The 21388-nt window shown below is 34.0% G+C and overlaps 3 protein-coding genes across 4 annotated transcripts; 1 reads left to right on the forward strand and 2 right to left on the reverse strand.

The window, feature by feature from the left end:
* LOC18594624 (DNA repair protein recA homolog 1, chloroplastic) lies at window positions 1057–10553 on the forward strand. 2 transcript variants are annotated; one of them, XR_001928836.1, is made up of 14 exons: window positions 1057–1389; window positions 1951–2042; window positions 2290–2365; window positions 4030–4092; window positions 4202–4331; window positions 4484–4569; window positions 5973–6098; window positions 6354–6458; window positions 6552–6608; window positions 7188–7250; window positions 7331–7407; window positions 8691–8767; window positions 8970–9042; window positions 9954–10104. XR_001928836.1 is itself a non-coding variant. In XM_018124940.1 (13 exons), the coding sequence occupies exons 1-13, from the start codon at window positions 1165–1167 to the stop codon at window positions 10056–10058; spliced, it is 1278 nt and encodes a 425-aa protein (XP_017980429.1). In that variant the 5' UTR covers window positions 1060–1164; the 3' UTR covers window positions 10059–10553. The 2 variants fall into 2 exon arrangements, 1 of the variants encoding a protein (XP_017980429.1); XM_018124940.1 differs by lacking the exon at window positions 8691–8767 and having other exon boundaries at window positions 1060–1389; window positions 9954–10553.
* Window positions 10971–12832, reverse strand: LOC18594625 (photosystem II 10 kDa polypeptide, chloroplastic). The gene is made up of 5 exons (XM_007022243.2): window positions 12467–12832; window positions 12311–12369; window positions 11875–11930; window positions 11326–11378; window positions 10971–11206 (listed from the first exon to the last, which is right to left on the reverse strand). The coding sequence occupies exons 1-5, from the start codon at window positions 12618–12620 to the stop codon at window positions 11112–11114; spliced, it is 417 nt and encodes a 138-aa protein (XP_007022305.2). The 5' UTR covers window positions 12621–12832; the 3' UTR covers window positions 10971–11111.
* LOC18594626 lies at window positions 13365–20292 on the reverse strand. Its single transcript, XM_007022244.2, has 9 exons — window positions 20201–20292; window positions 19996–20095; window positions 19571–19754; window positions 18536–18608; window positions 18262–18441; window positions 16424–16518; window positions 16099–16187; window positions 15824–15997; window positions 13365–13816 (listed from the first exon to the last, which is right to left on the reverse strand). Exons 1-9 carry the CDS (start codon window positions 20241–20243, stop codon window positions 13642–13644), a joined length of 1113 nt encoding a protein of 370 aa, XP_007022306.2. The 5' UTR covers window positions 20244–20292; the 3' UTR covers window positions 13365–13641.

The following is a 21388-nucleotide window of genomic DNA, read 5'->3' on the forward strand; positions in this document are numbered from 1 at the left end:
TACTTCTCTCATGCAAGCGATTTTCTCTTTTCCTATGTACCTACTGTCAGTCATGACTTTTTTACACAGGGTATAATGATAACATTGATCATAAATATAATCTAAAATGATAGTGTTTTTGAAGGTTTTGCTTAAGTTGTGTTTCTAGAAATTTTGACTTGGTTTTTCCTCACTTTTCTTGACTTTTTTCTTCTATCTTTTTTTTTTTTCTCAACTTAGATTTTTAGAGATATTGTAATGGATGGATTTCTTCTTCAGTTTTTCTTTGTCCCTTTCTTCCTCATTTGTAGAGGTATTGTAATGGATGCAAATTTGGTAGTTGTCTATTAATCAAAAGATCCACAACAGGATATTGCGCATTCTTTGGTGATAATTGCATCTCCTAAAACTCAAAGAAACAATATCAAGAAACAATATTGGGTGTTGTATTGTTCATATTTACAACTTTTGAGAAGATTATTTTTTTGATGAGTAGATTTTTCAACATTTTTAAAATTAAAATTACTTGTGCTGGAATTAATAGAAATAATTTTTTCACTTCTATTTTGTGTATATGCAATAGAAAGTGGTGAAATATATAACAAGTCAAATTTCTTTTAATCATGTATTTTTTTTATAGCTGCATATGATTTCTTTTTTATACTCAAGTTTAGGATGATCCAAATATGATATAGTATAAATTTAATTATAATAAAATAAACAAACAAATATGAAATTTTTTTTAATAAATTTCATTTTGCATGTTTTAAATTTTAAATTTTAGATTTTCATGATGAAGTCTCAATTTAAAATTTCTTGATTGGTGTATGATCTCCTGCTCAGAGAGCAAACTTTCAATCTCTCTTCTCTCAATTCAAAAAAAAAATCTCAATTTAAAATTCCTTTAAAAGACTCATATTATTGGATAGTACTACTAATACTATGAATCCCTAATTAATTATAATTAAGAAATTTCATCAAAATAAATTAAAAGATGAAAAATTTATTTTTCATTTTACAAAAATTCATACCCCTTAAGCTACTTCAACTTGCTTATACCAATAAGTCCAAAAAAACTCTATAGAGACTTTGGGGTGAAACTAGAAACAAGCATATACATTCATAAACCCCCGCGCCCAACAGGAGCTGAAGACTGCTTCTTCAATCTTTCAACTTTTGTTAGCAATGAATTGCATTAGAATGGATTCTTCTTTATTTTTCCCCTTCAAACTGAAACTTCACCACCGCTATCTTCCCCTCCAAAACCATTTTCGACAACGCCCACCTCTCACTTCCTCCCACTTGCCGTTGGCAGCCGTCAAGAAACGACTCAGAAAAGTTCACTGTGAATTCGAACCCAGAGTTAATGGCGCTCTCTCTCCGAACTCTGACTCCCGTTTCCTCGACCGGGTATTTTTTTTTTTCTTATGCTTTCTTCTTTTACTTCTATTTATTGTTTGAAAGTCTTCTTTTCATTGCTAGGCTAGTTTAACTATTTAGAGCTGGTCTTTTTTGTTGCTTTCTTGGCTCAGCAAGTATGAATTGCCCATCTTAAAACTTGGCTGTAATTTCTTTGTCTGCTGTTTGGTTTGTTGCTTTTGGTAGCCAAAGTGAAGACTGCATTTGGGTATAAAAGTAGATAAGCATTTCTGGAGAGTTGGAAGTTAAAAATGTTTTTTTTTTCTTTGCTTTGGATGTTAAACTATATTGTTTTTCTTTTATATAGAAGAGTTAAATTGGAATTAGTATTTTATTTTATTCATTTGTTCATTATTAATCGATCATGGTTTTGGTTTCTATCATCTGCCTTTGCTTTATAGCAACTTTTAGCAAGCAGAATGCAAGAGCAAAAGTGCCTTAATGATAGACTTTTGGCTAAATTGTCCACCCATTTTGTTTTATTTTGTTGTATATATTGGTCATTATTTATCATGTTTTGCATGCTTAGTATCATATATGTTTTAATGCCAGCAAAAAGCATTGGAGGCTGCAATGAATGATATAAATAGTTCATTTGGAAAAGGAAGTGTTACAAGATTGGGGAGCGCGGGTGGAGCACTTGTGTATGTTTTCTAATTTCCAATAACATTGTATTTGTTGTTAACAAACTCTCATATTCATTTGCTTCAGTATGTTGAGTTCAGATTTTTGTTCCTTATTTAATTCTTGTTAAGATGGGGAAAATTTATTTTTCCTGCTTCTTGTGAGTTTAAGTAATATTTCAAAATTCTGTAATTCCACATTTTTATAGAGTTTGAATTAGAATTATACTTATTCTGACTTCATTTGGTAACAATTTGTCCATTGCAGTGAAACTTTTCCTAGTGGTTGTTTGACCCTAGATTTAGCCTTAGGTGGCGGTCTTCCCAAAGGAAGAATTGTGGAGGTATCAATGTCCTCCATTTTTATCATGCTTCTTCTATTCTGTTATAATTTTACTTTATTATTTCATGAACATTATTTGGTTTTTGCTGTTTGGCTTTTTGGATGTTCATTTGGTAGTTTTTAACAGTTTGATGTCCCTTTTGAAGATGGTAAAGAGGAAAAAAATGAACTTATAACTGATTCTGGATTTTAGATTGAACACTATATGCAAAGTAGAAATTGTGGATTAGGATTGGGAAACACTTTAACTGACAAGGAGGGAATACAGGAACACTTTAAACCATAAATAGTAAGCTGTGACATACTTATTTGTCTTAAGGATGATTCACAGAATTTACTTAATGATGTCTTTCCTGCTCTTACAATTTCAGCTTTCTAACTCCCAGTATCTGTCAATAAGTTTCTCGAACTTACATTTTTTATTATGAGAAACTGAAAAACTGACTTAAAGTGCCATTCATGGTGTCGTTAATTGAACTAACTAAACAATATAAAGTAAAAATATTGTAAAAGCATCATTCATTTGATAAGAAAATAATAAATAGATTGATAATTGACAAACTGGTTCAACATTACTCCTAAAATTTTCTGTCCATCATCTTATTTCATGACAGCAAAGGCCCTTAGGCCATAAATATGTCTCTGAAACTTTCAACTTTTCTATTGACTCCATATTGGACACATATAGAAGTGGAAATAGATATTAAAACATGTCCTCCCTTTTCCCTCTTCTTTTGATATTGTTTAACAATGTGCGTTGGTGCTTAAATTGAGTAATTGCTCTCAGAAAAGATTCAGTGATTTGGACATTTGAAATTAGGGATTGTGGTTTAAGCAGCAAAAGAGCGAATTCAGTGCACAAATTAGGGAATTAGTGCAGAGAGTAAAAGCTTAAAAGAATAAATGTAAAACTTTTAAGCAAGGTTGCAAACCAGTCTTCAAAGTTGAGACTTGACACTAAAGAATGTACCTCTATAGAAAGTTTGTGCAATATTTTATGAGATTGCTGTTCTGCTACAGCATATTACACTGAAACAAAAGGTCTAACTATCTGGCGAAGCACCATTATGATGCAACCTTTGATGACAAGTGACCCTGGATTTTACTTGATTTAATTGGTGTGCCCCACACTTTGGTAGCTTAAATTTCTGACTGAATTAAGAATACTAAAAAAAAGATAGATTTTCTTCCAATGCCTGCATGATTAGATCGTTTTGGTGCTTCTTCTCAAGTATTTTACAGACCTAGAACCAGCACGAAGTAATCATGGATTCATGCAGTAGATTTGGACGTTTTGGTCCTTTTGGAGCCCTTCATCAGCTAGAATTGATGATTTGACCTCAATGTCATATGTAGAAAAGTGGTGACTCAACCATGAATATGATGTCTATAAAACAAGAAACATATTATCATGAAGATAAAACATTTGAAACAAATTTTTTATGAGAGAAAATCCATTTCTATTCCCTTATGGAATCAGAGAACTTACAAAAATGACAATGTTGTAGTGAACCATGGTTCTAACTTTTTATTTCCTTTAACATTCCTTTGCTTCCCAATGTCTTTTTGCTTGGTGTTTCATGACAGCACATCATGTTTTAATTTCAATGTCATATTAAAATCTGCTTTGAATGGCATCATAATATCTGCTGTATAACCTGGCAGGTATATGGACCAGAAAGTAGTGGAAAAACCACCCTAGCACTCCATGCCATTGCTGAAGTGCAGGTTGATAGTTTTCTGGCCTTTCTTAAGCCGTTTGTTTCTGATTTATTATTTAACAAAAAGGTCAATGAAATGAAATACTATATGCTGTGTTTTTATGTTAATTATGCAGAAACTGGGTGGCAATGCAATGCTTGTTGATGCAGAGCATGCTTTTGATCCTGCATATTCAAAAGCATTGGGAGTGGATGTTGAAAATTTGATTGTCTGCCAGCCAGATAATGGGGAAATGGCACTAGAAAGTAATCTATTTGGTTCCTTTTTTATGCCATTGTGTGGAAAGTGGTCATGATTGAGCAAGCCTGTAACTGATACAGCACCTTCACGATGCTTTAAGATTTTTGCTATACATATAAGCTCAACAAATAAGACTAATTTAAATATTATGTTTCAGTTGCAGATCGTATGTGCAGATCTGGTGCCATTGATTTAATTTGCGTTGATTCAGTGTCAGCTCTCACTCCACGAGCAGAGATTGAAGTATGCTCACTTTTTCCATCTTTTTATTTCTACTTTGAAAATAAATTACATTTTTATCATTGCGGTTTCCTGAATAACTTTGTACTCACAAAACTACAATCCCCCACATAATCCTTATTATCCATCAGTTTCAAGTCAAAAGGCACCCTTCCCAGAAGGATGCGGATACTCTTTATTTTCTTTTGATATTTTTTGCTCTGAATGATTCTGTATTTGATTCAACAATAATGAGTCAAACAGATCAAGTAGTGTAATGAATGGACAGTACAGACCTGGAAGGGAGGCTAACATCTAGCTAACAAGCAGAGCACCTTAAAAGGACCTCAAGAACATGTGCAATTGAGCAGCTACCATGCAACTTTTTGAAGATGAAAACTATAACCTCAAAATTATTAGAACAAGTCCATAAATCATAACAACAGCTACCAACAAAACTATTATGAAAAATACAACATTCGATCAAGTCCATAAATCATAACAACAGCTACCAACAAAACTATCGTGAAAAATACAACATTCGAATAAGCTGAAACAGAATCCATCAAAGAGACCTTGATTTGAGGATGATTAAACATGTCAAAAAAGCATTGCAATTCTGAAGACGAGGTTTATGATTTGTCTAAATTTGTGTAAGGACCAATCTTGAATTCTTGGGTTTGTAAGGAATGATCAATATGGGATAGCTTTGAAAGAGGATAAAAGTGGGAAAAAAAAATTCTCCCTTTGGAAATTGGTTCCTTAATTCTTTGGAGTTTCTAGTTATTTCTTTCAGTTGATAAAGAGTTTGTCAACTCAAATTAGTAATTCGAAGAAGATGGTGAGTAAGAAAGGGTAGGAATCAGGAAGAGAGAAAGAGAGGAAGGATGGAAAAAAGAGAGCGAGAGCGTTGCTGGCATAGAGATTTTCCAGCAATGCTGTAACGGTGAGAAAAAAAGACAAATAGTCTAGATAGATAGCAAGAGGTGAAGAAAGAGTGAGTGCAGAATAGAGTTTAATAGGTGTTATGCTTCTGCATATCTTTTTAGCTGACTGATATCTCTTTCTTTTATTTTCTAACTTTTAACTCCTAGAAGAAAACCATCTTTGCAATATTTTAGGAATAATAGACTCCTATTTCATGGCACACCGCCATCTCTATTAGAGACTTTACTGGACATTAACAATATGGACCAGATTGTTGAGTTTGATGTAATAGGTAAGGGCTACATTCCATTTTCAAATACATTATCCTAAACTGTAATTTTGGGTAAAAGCTGTAAGAAATCAGTATTTAATATACCTTGTTCTTTTCTTCTCTTTTCTTTTTGTACACCTCTTTTTTCTTTGTCTTATTGTATGTATTTTTATCAGATCTATGAGCTCTCCCATATCTAAGTTCTTTCTTGTTGCATTTTATTGCATAGGGTGAGATTGGGATGCAGCAAATGGGATTGCAAGCACGTCTTATGAGCCAGGCTCTACGTAAGATGTCAGGAAATGCCTCTAAAGCTGGTTGTACACTAATTTTTCTGAATCAAATAAGATATAAGGTACTTTGGATTGATTATTAATTGTCTCCTTGTTGATAGATGAAATAGAAGCAATTGCAGTTGTAATAGAGAGGCCATTGATGTGTCTAATCCAAATTTTTTGTTTGGAACATCTTTATATGCATTTTGATTTTGTTGCATCTCTCTATGTTTCTACACTAGAATAACATGGTGTTTTTCAATTTTCTTTTTCTGTTTACTTTTCTTTCTTTTTTTCTCCCTTTCTACCAATTGATAGTATTGCTTTTGCTGAAGATTGGAGTATATTATGGGAACCCGGAAGTGACAAGTGGAGGAATTGCATTAAAGTTCTTTGCTTCAGTTCGTCTTGAAATACGTACTTCTGGGAAGATAAAGTCTGTAAGCACAGTAGCTACTTGATCGTCCACTACAGATTTCTGTTTTATTACTCAATATATAATCATCATCATAACATAATTCATATTATTCTAGGTTAAAGGTGATGAGGATATCGGGCTTCGGGTTCGTGTAAGAGTGCAGAAGAGTAAGGTAAATGATAATTATATCAGCGAATTTGAAGTTATTAGCAAGTTGTATTACACTTGATTCTACTTGTTAGGCTTAAAAAAAAATATTGATCATGGGTGCCAAAAGACCATTAGAAATTGTTATATTGGTTTCAGGTAGCCTAGGCTTGGCCCTTGTGGCCTTATGGTATCACTCTCATCAGAAATTCAAGGGAGACTCTAAGTCCTATGATCCCAAAATGGGAAGAGATGAGGGATAGCCCCAAAAGCAGGAAAAAGAAAGGAACGTAAAAAATCAAATCTGATGCTCTTTTGTGTTAATTACAATATTATGCTGGAATCAAGCTTTCTGAAAAAGAAAATTCTAAATTTATAACAATTAACTAATATTCTCTAAACTATCCTCATTATTCAATGTTGTGGTAAACTTTCAATAAAATATTTGTTTATGAATGAAATGACTTGAGTATGTTTCAAGCTGCTTTATATTTTTCATAAACCTTCATAGTAGTCAAATCATATCCATGGCCATAATGACATGATAGCACTTTATTTTTCTGGTTAACATGTGTGTCCCTACCCAAATTAGCTGTTGGTGTAGGTCTCAAGGCCATACAAGCAAGCAGAGTTTGAAATCATATTTGGAGAGGGAGTGAGCAAACTGGTTAGTAATGCAATACAAAGTTTTACATTCATCCAAAATTGCAAAGTTCCTCTTTATTTTGACATTGAAAGAACCCACAGGGATGCATTCTGGATTGTGCTGAAATGATGGATGTTGTTGTAAAGAAGGGCTCTTGGTACAGCTATGGGGAGCATAGGTTTGCTTTCAAGCTTGTCATTACTACCTCACCTGTTAAGAGCAATTTAGATCTTTTTATCTGTTTTCTGTTGTTTATTATTTCAAAAGCTGATCCCTAAGAGTTAAACTTAGTAATATATGTTTGATTTTAACTTTGTTATAACTTAGCAATACTGGGTGGCAGTCGGGTATTTAGTAATACTGGGTGGCAGTAGGTAATTTACTATTTGAGTACATTTACTCATAAAGTACTAACTTGGTTTTTTTTCTTTTTTGTTCTTCTTCATGCTCTGAAGTTTTTAAGTCTTACTGTCTCAAATTATTTGAACTACTGTTAAGTATTTGCAAGTTTGTTAGAAATTAAGCCCATGGAGCTGTTGTCGGCAAGGCATGTTTCTAGGCCTCATACATAAGCAAATTGCCAACACAATAGCTGTGGAGTTCTCTTCATTGCTTTAAATTGATGCATTTTGCCTTTAACCTTATTTTTCCAGAGTATGATTACTATTAGTTGCCTTGCAAAAAAATTAGTGCTGTCAAAAGTTTTGTTCACCAAGACTATTAGGAAATATGTCAGTACACTACACTTTGGGAATTTCATTTAAGGAGGGAATTGGGATTTAAAAACATGTAGCCTTGGTGATTGAAAATCTTTAGTTTGACCATTCTCCCCAATCCCTTCCCCCCCTACCCTATGCTAAAGGTTATATGTTGTACAAAAAACAATATCTTCTGTCAAGAAAGGCAATGGTGGAAATGGAATGTGTGTCTGAAAATCGGAGAACGAGAAATTTTTGGAGCCCCCAAGCTGGGACCTTGAAAAAGAGTGTGTTGACTGGTTCTACCAGGAGCCTTCTAGAGTCTGACCTGCTGTTGTGAAAAAGAAATAGTAACTTTTGCACTGTGCTCCTCAAACATTTAAAAGCAAATATTCATAATTGAGGTGAATAATTTTAAAATTCAGGAATAGTCAAAACCATATTGATCAAAATGTCTTTCAATAATGTATCTTATATGTTTTTCACTGCTTACATCTTGTGGACTCTGCTAAAGATGTTTGGGCCAGATCCATTTTAACAAGGCTTGGCAATAGTTAATTTTGAGTTCATGGTAGCATGTGGCACATATGCTAATTAAGTGATTGCTGACAGTGACACTCATCGAGAAAACCTATGTTACTAAATGCTAAGTATATGCTTTATTCTGGCTAGTACATATTTTCTCAGTTGATGCAATATGTTAAACTTGTACCCATACACATGAAACTTTGTCTACCAGCCAAAAATTTTTTTTTTCGCTCAGCATGTACCAGCCAAAATTGTTGATTCTAGGGACTTTAATTGGAAATATCAGGCTGGTAGATTCAGCTATTGTATGAGGTAATTTCTTGGGTTGCGTTAGTGGCATAGGTGTGTTATGTACGGTCTTCTATTCTCTCAGCGATTATATATTTTCAATTATTTTCACAGTTTTGCAAAGACTTTACTTGTTTGCTTGAACTAGCACCCTTAATGTTCTGAGTTGTCTCAGAGTTACAGATGTTGGACTTACTGTGGTCCTCTTTTCTACATATTTGTAAAGGTTGGGGCAAGGGAGAGATAAAGCACTACAATACTTGAGAGACAACCCTGTTCTTCATGGTGAAATAGAGAAGGTTTGGTTACTTCCACCCTGCACATATGTGTTCTATTATGCTATTAATTGAAACTTGGTCCACTTTAATCTACTCATGGGAAATGAAGCTCCAAACTGCTTTTTCTTTTGTTATATGACTAGTTGAGGAGGAACATGCTAACCCCTTTATCAATATTCAAAAGCTAGTAAAACAGAAGTAATAACCCCTGTTCTTAATTTTTGCTCTTCTGGTTTCATTTTCTCCAGACTCCCCAACCCCCCTCTCCCCCTCAATTTCCTGTCCTCTCTTAGATCTGAGTTCGCTTCTTTGCATCTCTTCTCTTTATGTTTTCTCTACTCCATTGCCCTGTTAGTGATAAGTGGTTTGCATTTTCTTCTCTTCACTTGACTTTTCTCCTGATTTTGTTATTGAAACAAGGAATTTCAGCAACATTGCTCTGCTTCACTTTCCCTTTTTCTCCACTCCCCTTTATCCAAACAAATTGTAAGAATAATTGCTTTTAACAAGTGGAATTTTGAACCGCACTGCATTTTCTTCTCTTCGCCTGACTTGTCTCCTGATTTTTTCATTGAAACAAAGAATTTCAGCAACATTGCTCCGCTTCACTTTTTTTTTCTCCACTCCCCTTTATCGAACCAAATTGTAAGAATAATTGCTTTTAACAAGTGGAATTTTGAACCACACTGCTAATTCAAAATTGATGGGGACAAATGCTTTCTACAGCCCAGTCAAAATAAGGTGATTCCCTATGTATGATGGAATGGAGATTTCTTTGGTTGTTGGTTTATTCAATTCTACCCCACTTATCTTGTAGTTTTGCTCTTTTGATGGACCATTCTTCTGTCAGTTGTGACTGACTACTAACTAGAAGCAGTTTTTTCAGCTGCAATTATCACAATTGCCCTTGTTCTTTTTCTTCATATCTGCAGATAGTACGGTCAATGATGGCTGATGGAACTTTACATATGAGCTCAGCTCCTGTCAAGAGCTTGTCACTGCCTCCTCAAGATGAAAATAATTATGAGGAGATTTAATAAGATCGAACCATCCTTGCTATCAAGGTTAACATTCAATAGCAAAGCAGGGACATGAATGTGGAAGTTGAATGCAGAGGTGGCCATATTTTAGTTTTGCCTTCACGCATTAGATCTGAGGCAGAGAGTTTTCACTAATTGGTGTTATTCTTCAGACGAAGGTGCGTATTCTGTTTGAGGATGGGCGAAAAAACATCAACCATGATTTGCAGGAGAGAACTTCTATTGTACAACTTTAAATTGTTGTTTGTTTTGCATTTCAACCTTCTTAGTTTTACTTCCCCCATCCCCCTGACCCTTCTTCTGTTTTTCACTAGGAAATTAAAGTAAAGAACCTTCTCATTGTGATACCAAAATGGGAGTTAAAATTAAATTGGAATTCAGCGTCAAGTATCTGCCATTGTTGATTTTAGGTTGGATCTTAAATTAAGCCCTCCGAATCAAACAATAAAACCTTCAATTACCTTCAATTGGATCCCAAATTAGCCCCTTGAATCAAATGTTACAATTACCTTTGTTTGGTAGTGAAAAACAACTCTTCTTGAAGTTTGCTTTCATATTATTTTGGGGGGTTTGGTTACACTGTAATCTATAGTGTGGAAAATTTCTTGCTCTAATGGTTGTGTTGCAATCTTATTTGTTGCTGCATAGTTTTTCCACTTTACAGTGGGAGCTTATGACTTTGCCATCTTTCTGAAACCATCACCAATCATTGGCAAGACCCTTTGATTATCGTTGGTCATAATTTCCTTCTTCCATGGCCTGGAAGGATGAGCAACTTATCTACTCCAGGTTTTCACCATTACCTTCTGCAACGATAATATCTATGGTTTCTCGATGATCTTTTATCTTTTATTTATTTATTTATTTTTTGGTAAGGAAAATAACTGACAAATGCAGCACAAAGCACAGTAACAGCTAATAGTAGACCTCAATTCAATCCAAGGCAAAACTTTATACATATAGATAATGCAAAGTAGTCCTTCAAGGTGTTTTGATTAGAACAATTACATTGGACAGGCTATAATACAACACCGATTACAATAGAGAAATCTACTGTACCAAAGCACTTGTGTTGTAAACTAGAAGAGCACCACCGGCCAGAATACCGGCAAGGGTGACTGCCCAGATTGCCAGACCGGTACTCCCTGCAACGGTGTTTAAATCACATAATTAGTTCCAATATTGGTTTTTAAAAGTATGGCGATACTTTGAATAATGGGATTACAGCCTTGCAACTGAATTTATGGTGTCTAAAGCTACATACCGCCAACATAAACATCACCGGAGGGAGACCAGTCCCTGGTGTCAAAGATAGGGCTGCGTTACAATCATCAGAAAAAGATATTAGGACTTCCATGGCAACAACATTGCAGTAGTTAAGCATATCTTTAAACAATTCATATGCAATGGTTGAACCCAGACTTTGGAAACTCTGGAAAGGAATATGTCAACTGTTAAGTAGCAATACAAATCAAGCAACAGACCAAATTAATGTTATTGTTGCAACCATTTAAATGGTTAGAGTTTAGCAATGTTGGTAGGAGACATAAATGTTTTGTTTAAGCAAAGAGTTGCACACATTTCACTTCAAAACTTGAGTTAGTGAATTGTATCTGAGAATAGTTAGGCCGATTTAATACTAGTTCAAGTCTTATAGCTTATACAAACACTTGAGATTGGCCTCTCCTTCATCTGAAAGAAGGAGCCTACATCTTCTACCCTATATATTCAGATCCCATATATACTAAAATTTATATGTTTGAATTATGACAAGCATAAGCATTATTATTGAATTAAAAAGAGCAGATCATACCTGTACCCATCCACGTTAGCACCATACTTGTCAACAAATTGGTAAACACCCTTTCCCTACATCCAATTTCAAGACTGAATTGTATCAAAAGTGCAAATCAAACAAGACTCTACAACCTTTTTATACTAAAGTTGAAGGGGATTAGTTGTTGATTTTTGCCTAATTATAACAATTAAGAGACCATTTAAATAATTACTATAAAGGAAATTTAAAAAGAGATTCAACCCTTTTTTGTTTTTTTACAAGAATCAAAACTTATTCATGGGTTTTTCCTCTTCTTTTTGGGCACAAATGTATGAACGAGAAGAATATTGTCAATTTGTATTACATCAAGTTAAAAGGAGTCAAAGAGAGAAAATGGTAAGGAGTTTGGCTGTTGAACAAGAAGGAAAAGATCCAATTAGAAGAAGAGACAAAAAAGCAACAGCATACCAACCTTGCCCTTCCTTCCAGAGGCATCAAGACCACCCCTCAAGCTCATGCCACCATTGATTCCTGTGAAACCAAGCAAATTCATCGTTAAAGTTTATAAAATTTCAAATATAGTTGAGGTAAAAAGGGTAATTAGAAGAAATTAGAGATTGATACTGACCATAAGGCTTGTCAGTCTTGATCTTGCCACCCTTGGCTTCAACCTTGAAAGAAGAAGGAGCCCTGGCAAGGGAAGGGACGCCTCTCACACCTGATTTCTCAACACTGAAACAAGGTTTGAGGCTAACTGAAGAAGCCATAACTAAGGCTACCATTTCTGAGTATTACTATTTGCAAATGCTTCTGCTTCTCACACTCACCTCACCAAATGTGGGATTTGTTTCTGCGTTTGCCTGCGTAAATAAAAGATAATAGCGTGGAAATTCTCAAGGCAGTGACTGTCATTTTGACACGTGGAGATGCATATGTGGCTCATGTCTGGATATTATGTTTGCAAACTGACAATACGTTATCAGGAATCCCAGCTCCTTCTGCTCTCCAACACAATCTTCACAGCCTCATACCATCTTCATTTGTTGCCACCTGGACTTGCTTGTATTGTTTGCATATTTGTCTTTGCAAATCTATTCGTCAATGGGTATAGATTATCCTATGTGTAATTTTAAATTTCCTTTAATCAAATATTTAAAAAATACGACTATTTAACGAATAACTTTTAAAATAACAATTTAATCAAATATTTAAAAATTTTAAATATTCATTGAATCTCCACAAAAATCACCGCATAAGTTAAAAATGATATAAACTTTTAAATATTCAATATCACCCCTCTACTTAATCGGTATAAGATTTATAACTTTCCTTTAAATCTTTACTCACTAAGAGCAAATCTCTTCAATGTGAAATTCACATGACTCTTCGTTGAGATTGTGACATCTTCTCCACTTTAATAAAAACCCACTATCCTCATTGACATTTGTTAGTATCTCAAAATCTTCTCTAATAAATACTTTAATTTTTAATAAATCAATATGAAAATAAAAAGTTTGAGAGTTGGATCAAACCAAGTAAAACAGAATGCAACTTAGAAAGTGATATCAACCTTTACAAAATTCAACAATTTAATATGCTATAATAATCATAAAAAAAAAGATTGACATTTAAGGTAAAATTATAAAATAGTAATAATTCCAACCCGCATGCTCAACATTGAGTTGAGCTTTATTGCAATTGAAACTTATTTTTCTTTGGAAGAACCAAATCCGGTTTGCTCAATCATTATTATAACTTGGACTTGTAGTTGCAGCCAACATGAATGGAAAGCAGTCCGCACAATCAGAATAGGCTCCTAAGCATGCCTTTCAGCTTTGAAGCTGCAGCCAAGCCGCTGAGGATTGCACCTTCAACATTTGGACTAACGCAGAAGTCTCCACAGATGGCCAGTCTTTTCTTCTCATCCCACAGGCATTTCTCTTCTTTTGCTATGCTTGCAGCTGGGAAGGCACTTCCCCTAGAAAATAGACCACAAGGCAATTAAAATGTTGTACATCAGTCACCAGGAGAATGCAAGACAACATGACATGATGAGCTCATACTTTTGTTTATAAATTTTGTGGAACATGACATGATGAGATAAAAACATCCTCGTCGTAAATGAAAGAAAAACGTTCTTAATTCTGTAACTTGTTTCCATATCATATGAGAAGTACTTAGGAAGAGACAGACAAAGAGAGACCGTGGTCAGGATGAGTGCTACACTTGTGGTTTGTTGCATTTAAGCATATTAAAAGAAAACGATGACTTTCAAAGCATTTAATACAAGTAAATTGGTAACCAAATCAAAGCAGGTTGGTTTGACGATGAGAAGAAAAAGAAAAAGAAACAGGGTGAAAAACAGCAACCAAGTCTGAAGTAACTAACAAAACAGACAACAAACAAAGAAAGGAATACAATAGAAATATCAAGCAGGTAAGAGAATTTATAGACCCCAATTCTGACAGAGTGTGATGATGCAGAGCAGCTGTAATATGCATCCCAGAGAGAGTATGAATTTTGTTGTTGAACAATGATTTTAACATGAAAGATGAAAATGCTATCCAAAGCTGAACCAGTGATGCAGGACAGAAAGCTGTTAAGTATTTTGAAAGTTATTTCCTAGGGTTATTCGAGGGAAAAACGAATGGAGATTAATATAAATAATACTTCGGGTGTGCAAAGGACTAGTACAGGGTTTAGACTGTACAGACAAACCAGGTGTTTAGCTGATTCCTTGAATGCTATCCAGTTTTGTGAACAGCACCCAAGGAATGTGTTTTGGATCCTAGAGTTGAATTTCAATAGCCAATTGATTTAGTTATGATTCGTCCTTGGAAAAGAGGTATTTAGGGTATTATGGAAGTAAAATAATTGCTTACAGATAAGAAATTTTAAGTTAAGTTCCAGAAATTGGAGAAGAAAGAAAACAGACATAGAATTCTAAGCTTTTCTCTAGGTTCTCCAAGTGTCACATTTAAGGTTGATAGCTTGCTTTACTTTACACAAACACAAGGAGTACAACCGCTTGTTAACCACTTGGACAAAACTGAGTCTTTATTGATGACTCAGACACTTTATAGGAAACTAGCAAGATTAATTTCTGAACTACTCATAGGACATAAAAAAAAGACTCAAATAAATCCTACTTCTTAACTCAAATATGCATACAAGTAAAACTCAATGTCAACTAATGAAAGCCTATTCCAGCTCACAACTAAGCTTCCCATCATAGGACATCATCCAAACTAAGGCTTGGACTTTAAAACCAGCTTAGCATGCCTTTCAAACACCTTTGATAGTTGCTGCCAGCATCCTCCATCAGTCAGCCAACAGAGGACAACAAAAATTTATCTGAGCTTGAATGCCAATACAACTTATTTAAGAACAAGGGTCATTTATTCATTAAGACAGTCACAACTACAATATTTAGCATTTAAATACACTAAAAACAAACTGATCTGCTGAATCCAGCAGGATTATTATTAGATTAGTCTTTATTTCAAACATGACAATTTAACTCATAACATAGAACAAAAAAATATAAATCTATATAAAGATCAGAATTCAACTCAAACAATTACCTAAATCTATATAAAGATGACAATTTAACTCATAAAGTAAAACAACATTACAAGCTAAGATCCTTATTTCAAACATCTCCTTTCCATTCTCCATCATTTCCCCTTCTAGTTTCTTCAATTTTTTTTTTTTGCCATTTAAAATGTTCTTAATCAGTTGTAATATTAAGCCAAAAATTGTCCTGAGTATCAGCTAGAAGAGAAACACCAGGCCACATTCTATACGAATGCAAAGTAATCTCAATCAGTTACCACTGCATCTGTCAGGGACTAAACACATTGCAAGGTTCAATCTTGTTTTCACACAGAAGAGAAAAGAAGATTTATAGCTTGACTCACTAAACAAAATGATAACAAACTGCTGCTTCTGTGTTTGAATTAATGACTTTAATTTATAGACTCACCATCTATGAGCTTTCTTGAAAAATGGTTGCGGAATACTGAGACCTGTGCCTAGAAATTCTTGGAGCATTTCATTGCCCACTTTTGATAATGTTTCTCTTGAAGGTTTCTGAAGGCCAGTTTGAGCAATCACATCCTTTGCATACTCCATTGTTGAATGCAATACCCATCGTTCACTGTGCAATTAAAAAGCAAGCAAGGTAAGAATGCCCCAAAAAAAGGGACTTCAATTGCTTGGCTCAGAAATTGGGTCATTATGCAATATACAACAATGTACCTTGTGGAAGAACGCCCTGGCTTGCTGCTTTCACAGTAAGCCCAGCTTAAAACCTTAGAATTGGTGAACGAGAAGCCCTGTGCAGGTACCTGAATTATCAAACTTCAATAAGATGTCAAGAGCACATTGGTCAATCACAAAATATATGGGCACAGGAAAAAATATAAATAAATAAGAAATTAATAAGAAAATGTATCTAGAAGCAAAAGGAAGAAGAAACAAAACAAGGGGGGAGGGGATTTATACAAATAAGCAGTTTGGATCAACCAACCACATTAATTTTGCAGAATAAAAACTCTTATCTTCGAGTTGGATGATATCTCACCATAGGCAAAGGATCAGTGAATGCTAGCATTAGAGCAAAACAAGGATTAACAGGAATCTTTTGCAGTTTCACCAACTCCGGAGCCAAACTCAAGTCTGCATGGAATACAGCAGACTGATAGTGAGGAAAACAACTTGTCAATAACATATGCCATTTTCTTTGCTTTCTATTTTCCTTAAAAAATAATAAAAGAAGATGCCCAAACTGTTGGTTTGAAGAAAATAGATAGGACGTTTACATAGTTATGAGAATATATTAAATGAACTTTGAAGGCTACTTAATGTAAAGGATAAACTTCCTTATCACATAGATGCAATGAATTCACTTCACATTTCCCTCCTAGATTACTAGGTCTAATTCGGACCAGTAGGTACATGCCTATATATTTTTGTACCAACATATTGGTAGAGTTTACTTGCTGAGTTTTTGGAGAATTTTTGAGTTGCATCCACAGTATACAGTTAATAGAACAATAAACAAGTCATTTGAGTTTAACCTAATTTCTTCCTCTCTTATGTAATTCAAGTAAAATCTGCTTTCTTAGAGTTGAAGCCCTAAAATCCCATCCGTATGATCTATTTCTGCCACTTAGACCCTCCAGTTATTTTATTTGAATGAAAGTATGTTTCTGCCCTGAATTTCAAACAACTCAATTGCCAGGTTCCAGCAACTATATTACATCAAACTCTAATCATTTCACAGTAATACAACTATTAATCTTCAACCACTTTATTTGTAACCAACTAATCATCAGCAGCAAAACCCACCACAAGCCAAGTACAGAGATCATACTCACGTCACACATTAGTTTTAGATAAATCCAGTGGCTGAGATTGATTCTCTAGATCTAACTGTTCTCAGATTTCAATCTAGCAAATGCGCTCCAATGCTTGATATGAGAAACAGTTGTTTACATTTCAGCCACTTGGGCATGGGTTTTAGGATGCTTAGGAGGGTCATCACTTTTTTTCTGTATGCAATTCTGCCAATGAGTATGAGTATATGTAAACTCTACTCTGGTTTGTATCATGCTTTTGCAAATTTGGTTATGACAAGGGGGGAGAAACTGTGGAAAATAACTAAAGCTTTTGCCAATTTGGTTATGACAAGGGGGGAGAAACTGTGGAAAATAACTAAAGTGATAGAGGGAAAGAAATGAAAAGGAACAAAAAATGTGAAAGCTAAAACTAGAGAGAGAAAATCAAATATAGAATAGGGGAGAACAAATAATTAAGCTTACCAAAGATAAACCACAAACCCAAGCAACCCATATAAACACTGATTAAAAAAACATAAAAGCAAAGCATGCACATGGACCTTTGATGGGTGAGAGTAACTATGAAATAACTCACCTACAAAAAAACATTTATTGCAGCATTGTTCATTTAAACCAAAATTGATGGCTGGCATCTAAACTCTAATAATGATGATTTGCTAATATTTTCCAAAAACTACCAAGAATTAAAAGAAGATAGAAAGTGAATAGAACAGTGTCATCTAAAAGATCCAGAGCAAAAGATGGGAGATAAAGCATAATATGCATATCATATGTCTTTGTAACAGTTCTACCTTATAGAAGATTAAAATTGTCTAATCTGTTAGCTAGACAGGCTTATCAAAATTGCCAAGCAATAAGACACATAGTGCATTGACTATAGCCACAATAATGCCGCAGCATCAGACAGACTGTCTCCTTAAAATATAGTCCATGGTTGCTTCAAAAATTATGCACAGTCCTTAATCATATAAATCATAAAGGATATCTAAACGATGAAGTAGCATGCACATGCAGATTTGCAAGAAGGAACTAACAAACATCCAAAGATAAACTTTCATACCAAGAGGGGGTGATTGTCCTGTTATCTCTGTAAACCTTGGGGAAACAATGTTTTTGTCTGATGCAACCACTCCCTTAAAATGACCAAGATTCTGTCCATCCAAACCTGTCAACAACCATAAATTCTCGTTCTCCAACCATTCAAACTTCCCGACACCCACATTAAATTTACTTTCTACTCCTGAGGAACAGATAAAGTAGAAAGCAGGGAAACTTAGATGTCTACCCAACCTTGATGAGTAGTTCAAAAATAAAACAGTCATCTTGCTACACACCAGGCTCATGGCATAATGCTTTGCAAATGGAATTCATTCTAGGCACGCCGACATATTTCTTGCTTTGTCTTTCCTAAAGGAGAATTAGTTCAGGAAAATTAGTACCAGTTGAGAAAGAAAACCTAATGGATGCGTACAATTTCCTTGGTGATAAATGCAATGAAACTCGCACATTTAACTTTTCCATCTAGTGAAATAAATGTTCATGAACAAATTTTATTACAACAAGACTTAAAATAAATATTTAGTTTTAATATGCAAACACTTTTTAGTTGGCATAAAATTATAGCCATATATAGCAAAAGACAGAAGCCTGAATCGAATGGTTCCCCCTCCTTTTTCTTACTTGAACATACACCACAAGGAAAAGAGTCTGTAGTGACCAACGAGCTTAAGAAATAATAGAAAAATAGTAGAGTCCTTGCAAATGAATAAACTATCACCAGTTTTTAAAACAAACCAATTAGAAATCTGTACAGAAAAAATTTTCTACAATACAATAACAGAGCCGGACACTAACCAACAGTGCAACAGTTTACATAGATGTACTGACTTTTGAGTTGAAAAAATAAGACAATCGTAATGTCCTAAGCTGATGAATGGTTAAATAAAAGAAACCCAGACCAACCCAATAGGTAGATAGGACAGAAAATCTAGATGAAGAACACACACACACAAAAAAAAAAAAGAAAAGAAAAAACAATATTGCAAGCAGCACAGCTTCTAAATATAATATCTCTGTTCCAGGGGCTGCAAGCGCTTCCGAAACAGCTATATCAACGATCATTAACATCATATATAGCTTTAAAAAGGAACACAAACGTTTCAGGCTGTTTCAAATCAAACAGACTGCTATAACTTTTATTTCAAGAAATTCAAAACATCACTGCCCTCGTAAACAAGTTAAGATATATAATCATGCAAATAAACAAATACCAGTAAAAGGCAGTGGACTAAAAGAACTACTTAAAATATACTACTTTAAGCTACAGAGTTATGGGCACGTGTATCTATTATAATAATAGTTGTAAGAACCTGGTGTTCAACGTTGACAAATTTGTTGGAGAAACAATCAAAAGACCCCAAATTTATTTTCCACTCAGCAACAAGGCCACTTGATTCCCACGCAGCCACAACACTCAGCACATCAGGATTTGTTACTGTAAAATAAGGAGCACCATGGTCGAACAACAGCTCTTTCCCATCTTCGGTTATCTCTCTAATTTCAAAGTTTTTCCAACCAATACCAATTGTAAATATTATAATAGCAACAAAAATCCACTCAACTATCAACTTTTTCTTCTTTTCTTGGTAAATCCTCTAAACTATTAAAATTAAAGTATTAAAAAATCATTTTTGCTCTCAACAACCAGCAAATAATAAAAATATAAAAAAGGGCAGTCAAATTTTGTCAAGGAATTTGAAAAAAGAAAATGAAAAAGAAGAATAATAAAAGGAACCTTCTTTGAGACATGCGGCCACCAGGACCTCTAGCAGAGTCAAAAAGGGTCACAGAAATTCCATTCCTTGCCAGAGTGGCCGCACAAACAGCTCCTGAAACTGTCAAATTAAAATTCTCAATGTTAAAAAAGGGAGGAAAAACAATCATAAATTGTGAATATTGCATAAATAGAGATGAGAAAAAGTGGGTTATTGTTATTTTACTTCCGCTTCCCACAACAGCAACCTTGGTGACAACGTCTTGCATTCCGTCTCACTGTTGTAATGATTTGCGCATTCCTTGAATTGTGTGTGGGTTTTTTTTTCTTTTACAAGTCATGCTAATTATTAGCAGAAGATTTATTTAATTAAGAAAATAAGATTTTTTTTTACTAAAATTAAGAAAGAAATAGAAAATGAGAGAAAAAGAATTCATAAGTAAATATTATAAATTAGAAAAAAATAATTAATTTTATATAGAGGAAAAAAATAACGATTGTAAATCATTAGATACATATTATGGTTAGTTAATTGAGAATAAAGGAAATAATTGAGTTATTAGGCACATAATCACTTAGATAAGAAAATATGTTATTTTATTAATTATTTGAATTTTTATATATTTTTAATAAAAGATAAAATATATAATTGAAATTAATAAAGATGTGAGAAGTGAGAGAAAATAAATATTTATTAGAGATAGGAGGAGAGATAGATATTTTATTAATTACTTTAATTTTGTATATTTTTAATATAATTAATTATATATTGTAAATTTATGGGATCTATAAAAATTTGAAACATAAAATATGTCACGGGTCAAAACTTAAGCTCAACCTTAAGTGACCTTAAACTCTGAAAATGAAGTTTAAGTAAACTTATAAATAATGGGTCTTCGTTCTCAAACAAAAAAACATGTTTAATAAGTTATTGAAGATCCATGTTTATATTCCAAAGACCCATCCTACTTCTTAAGGATGTGAGATTCACATTTTATCCCCCAATTATGCAATGTCCTCGTTGCACTAGCTCTTTACCCGTAGAAGAGAGAGACTTTTTTACTAGTTCGGATCCATCTTGACTCCCATATCTCTTATAAAAGCTCACATTAGTAAAGATTTAAGTTTATTCTTACACCATTTGTCACACCTCGAAACTTAAGTGAGCTTATAAATTATGAACCTACGTTTTCAATTCAAAAGACATGTTTGATGGGTGGTAGAAGATCCATGTTTATATTTCCAAAACTCACCTCATTTCTTACTAATATGGAATACGTGACAAAGTAAAGGTTTTGCTAGCTTTATCTTAAAACCTGGTTATTAGCCATTCCAATGTTAATGAAATATGATAAAATATCATTGAACGAATATGTACCTGTTTAATAGAAATAATTACTACCATAACCTTATA

Source organism: Theobroma cacao, chromosome 7 (genome assembly GCF_000208745.1).
Source record: "Theobroma cacao cultivar B97-61/B2 chromosome 7, Criollo_cocoa_genome_V2, whole genome shotgun sequence".
NCBI lineage: Eukaryota > Viridiplantae > Streptophyta > Magnoliopsida > Malvales > Malvaceae > Theobroma > Theobroma cacao.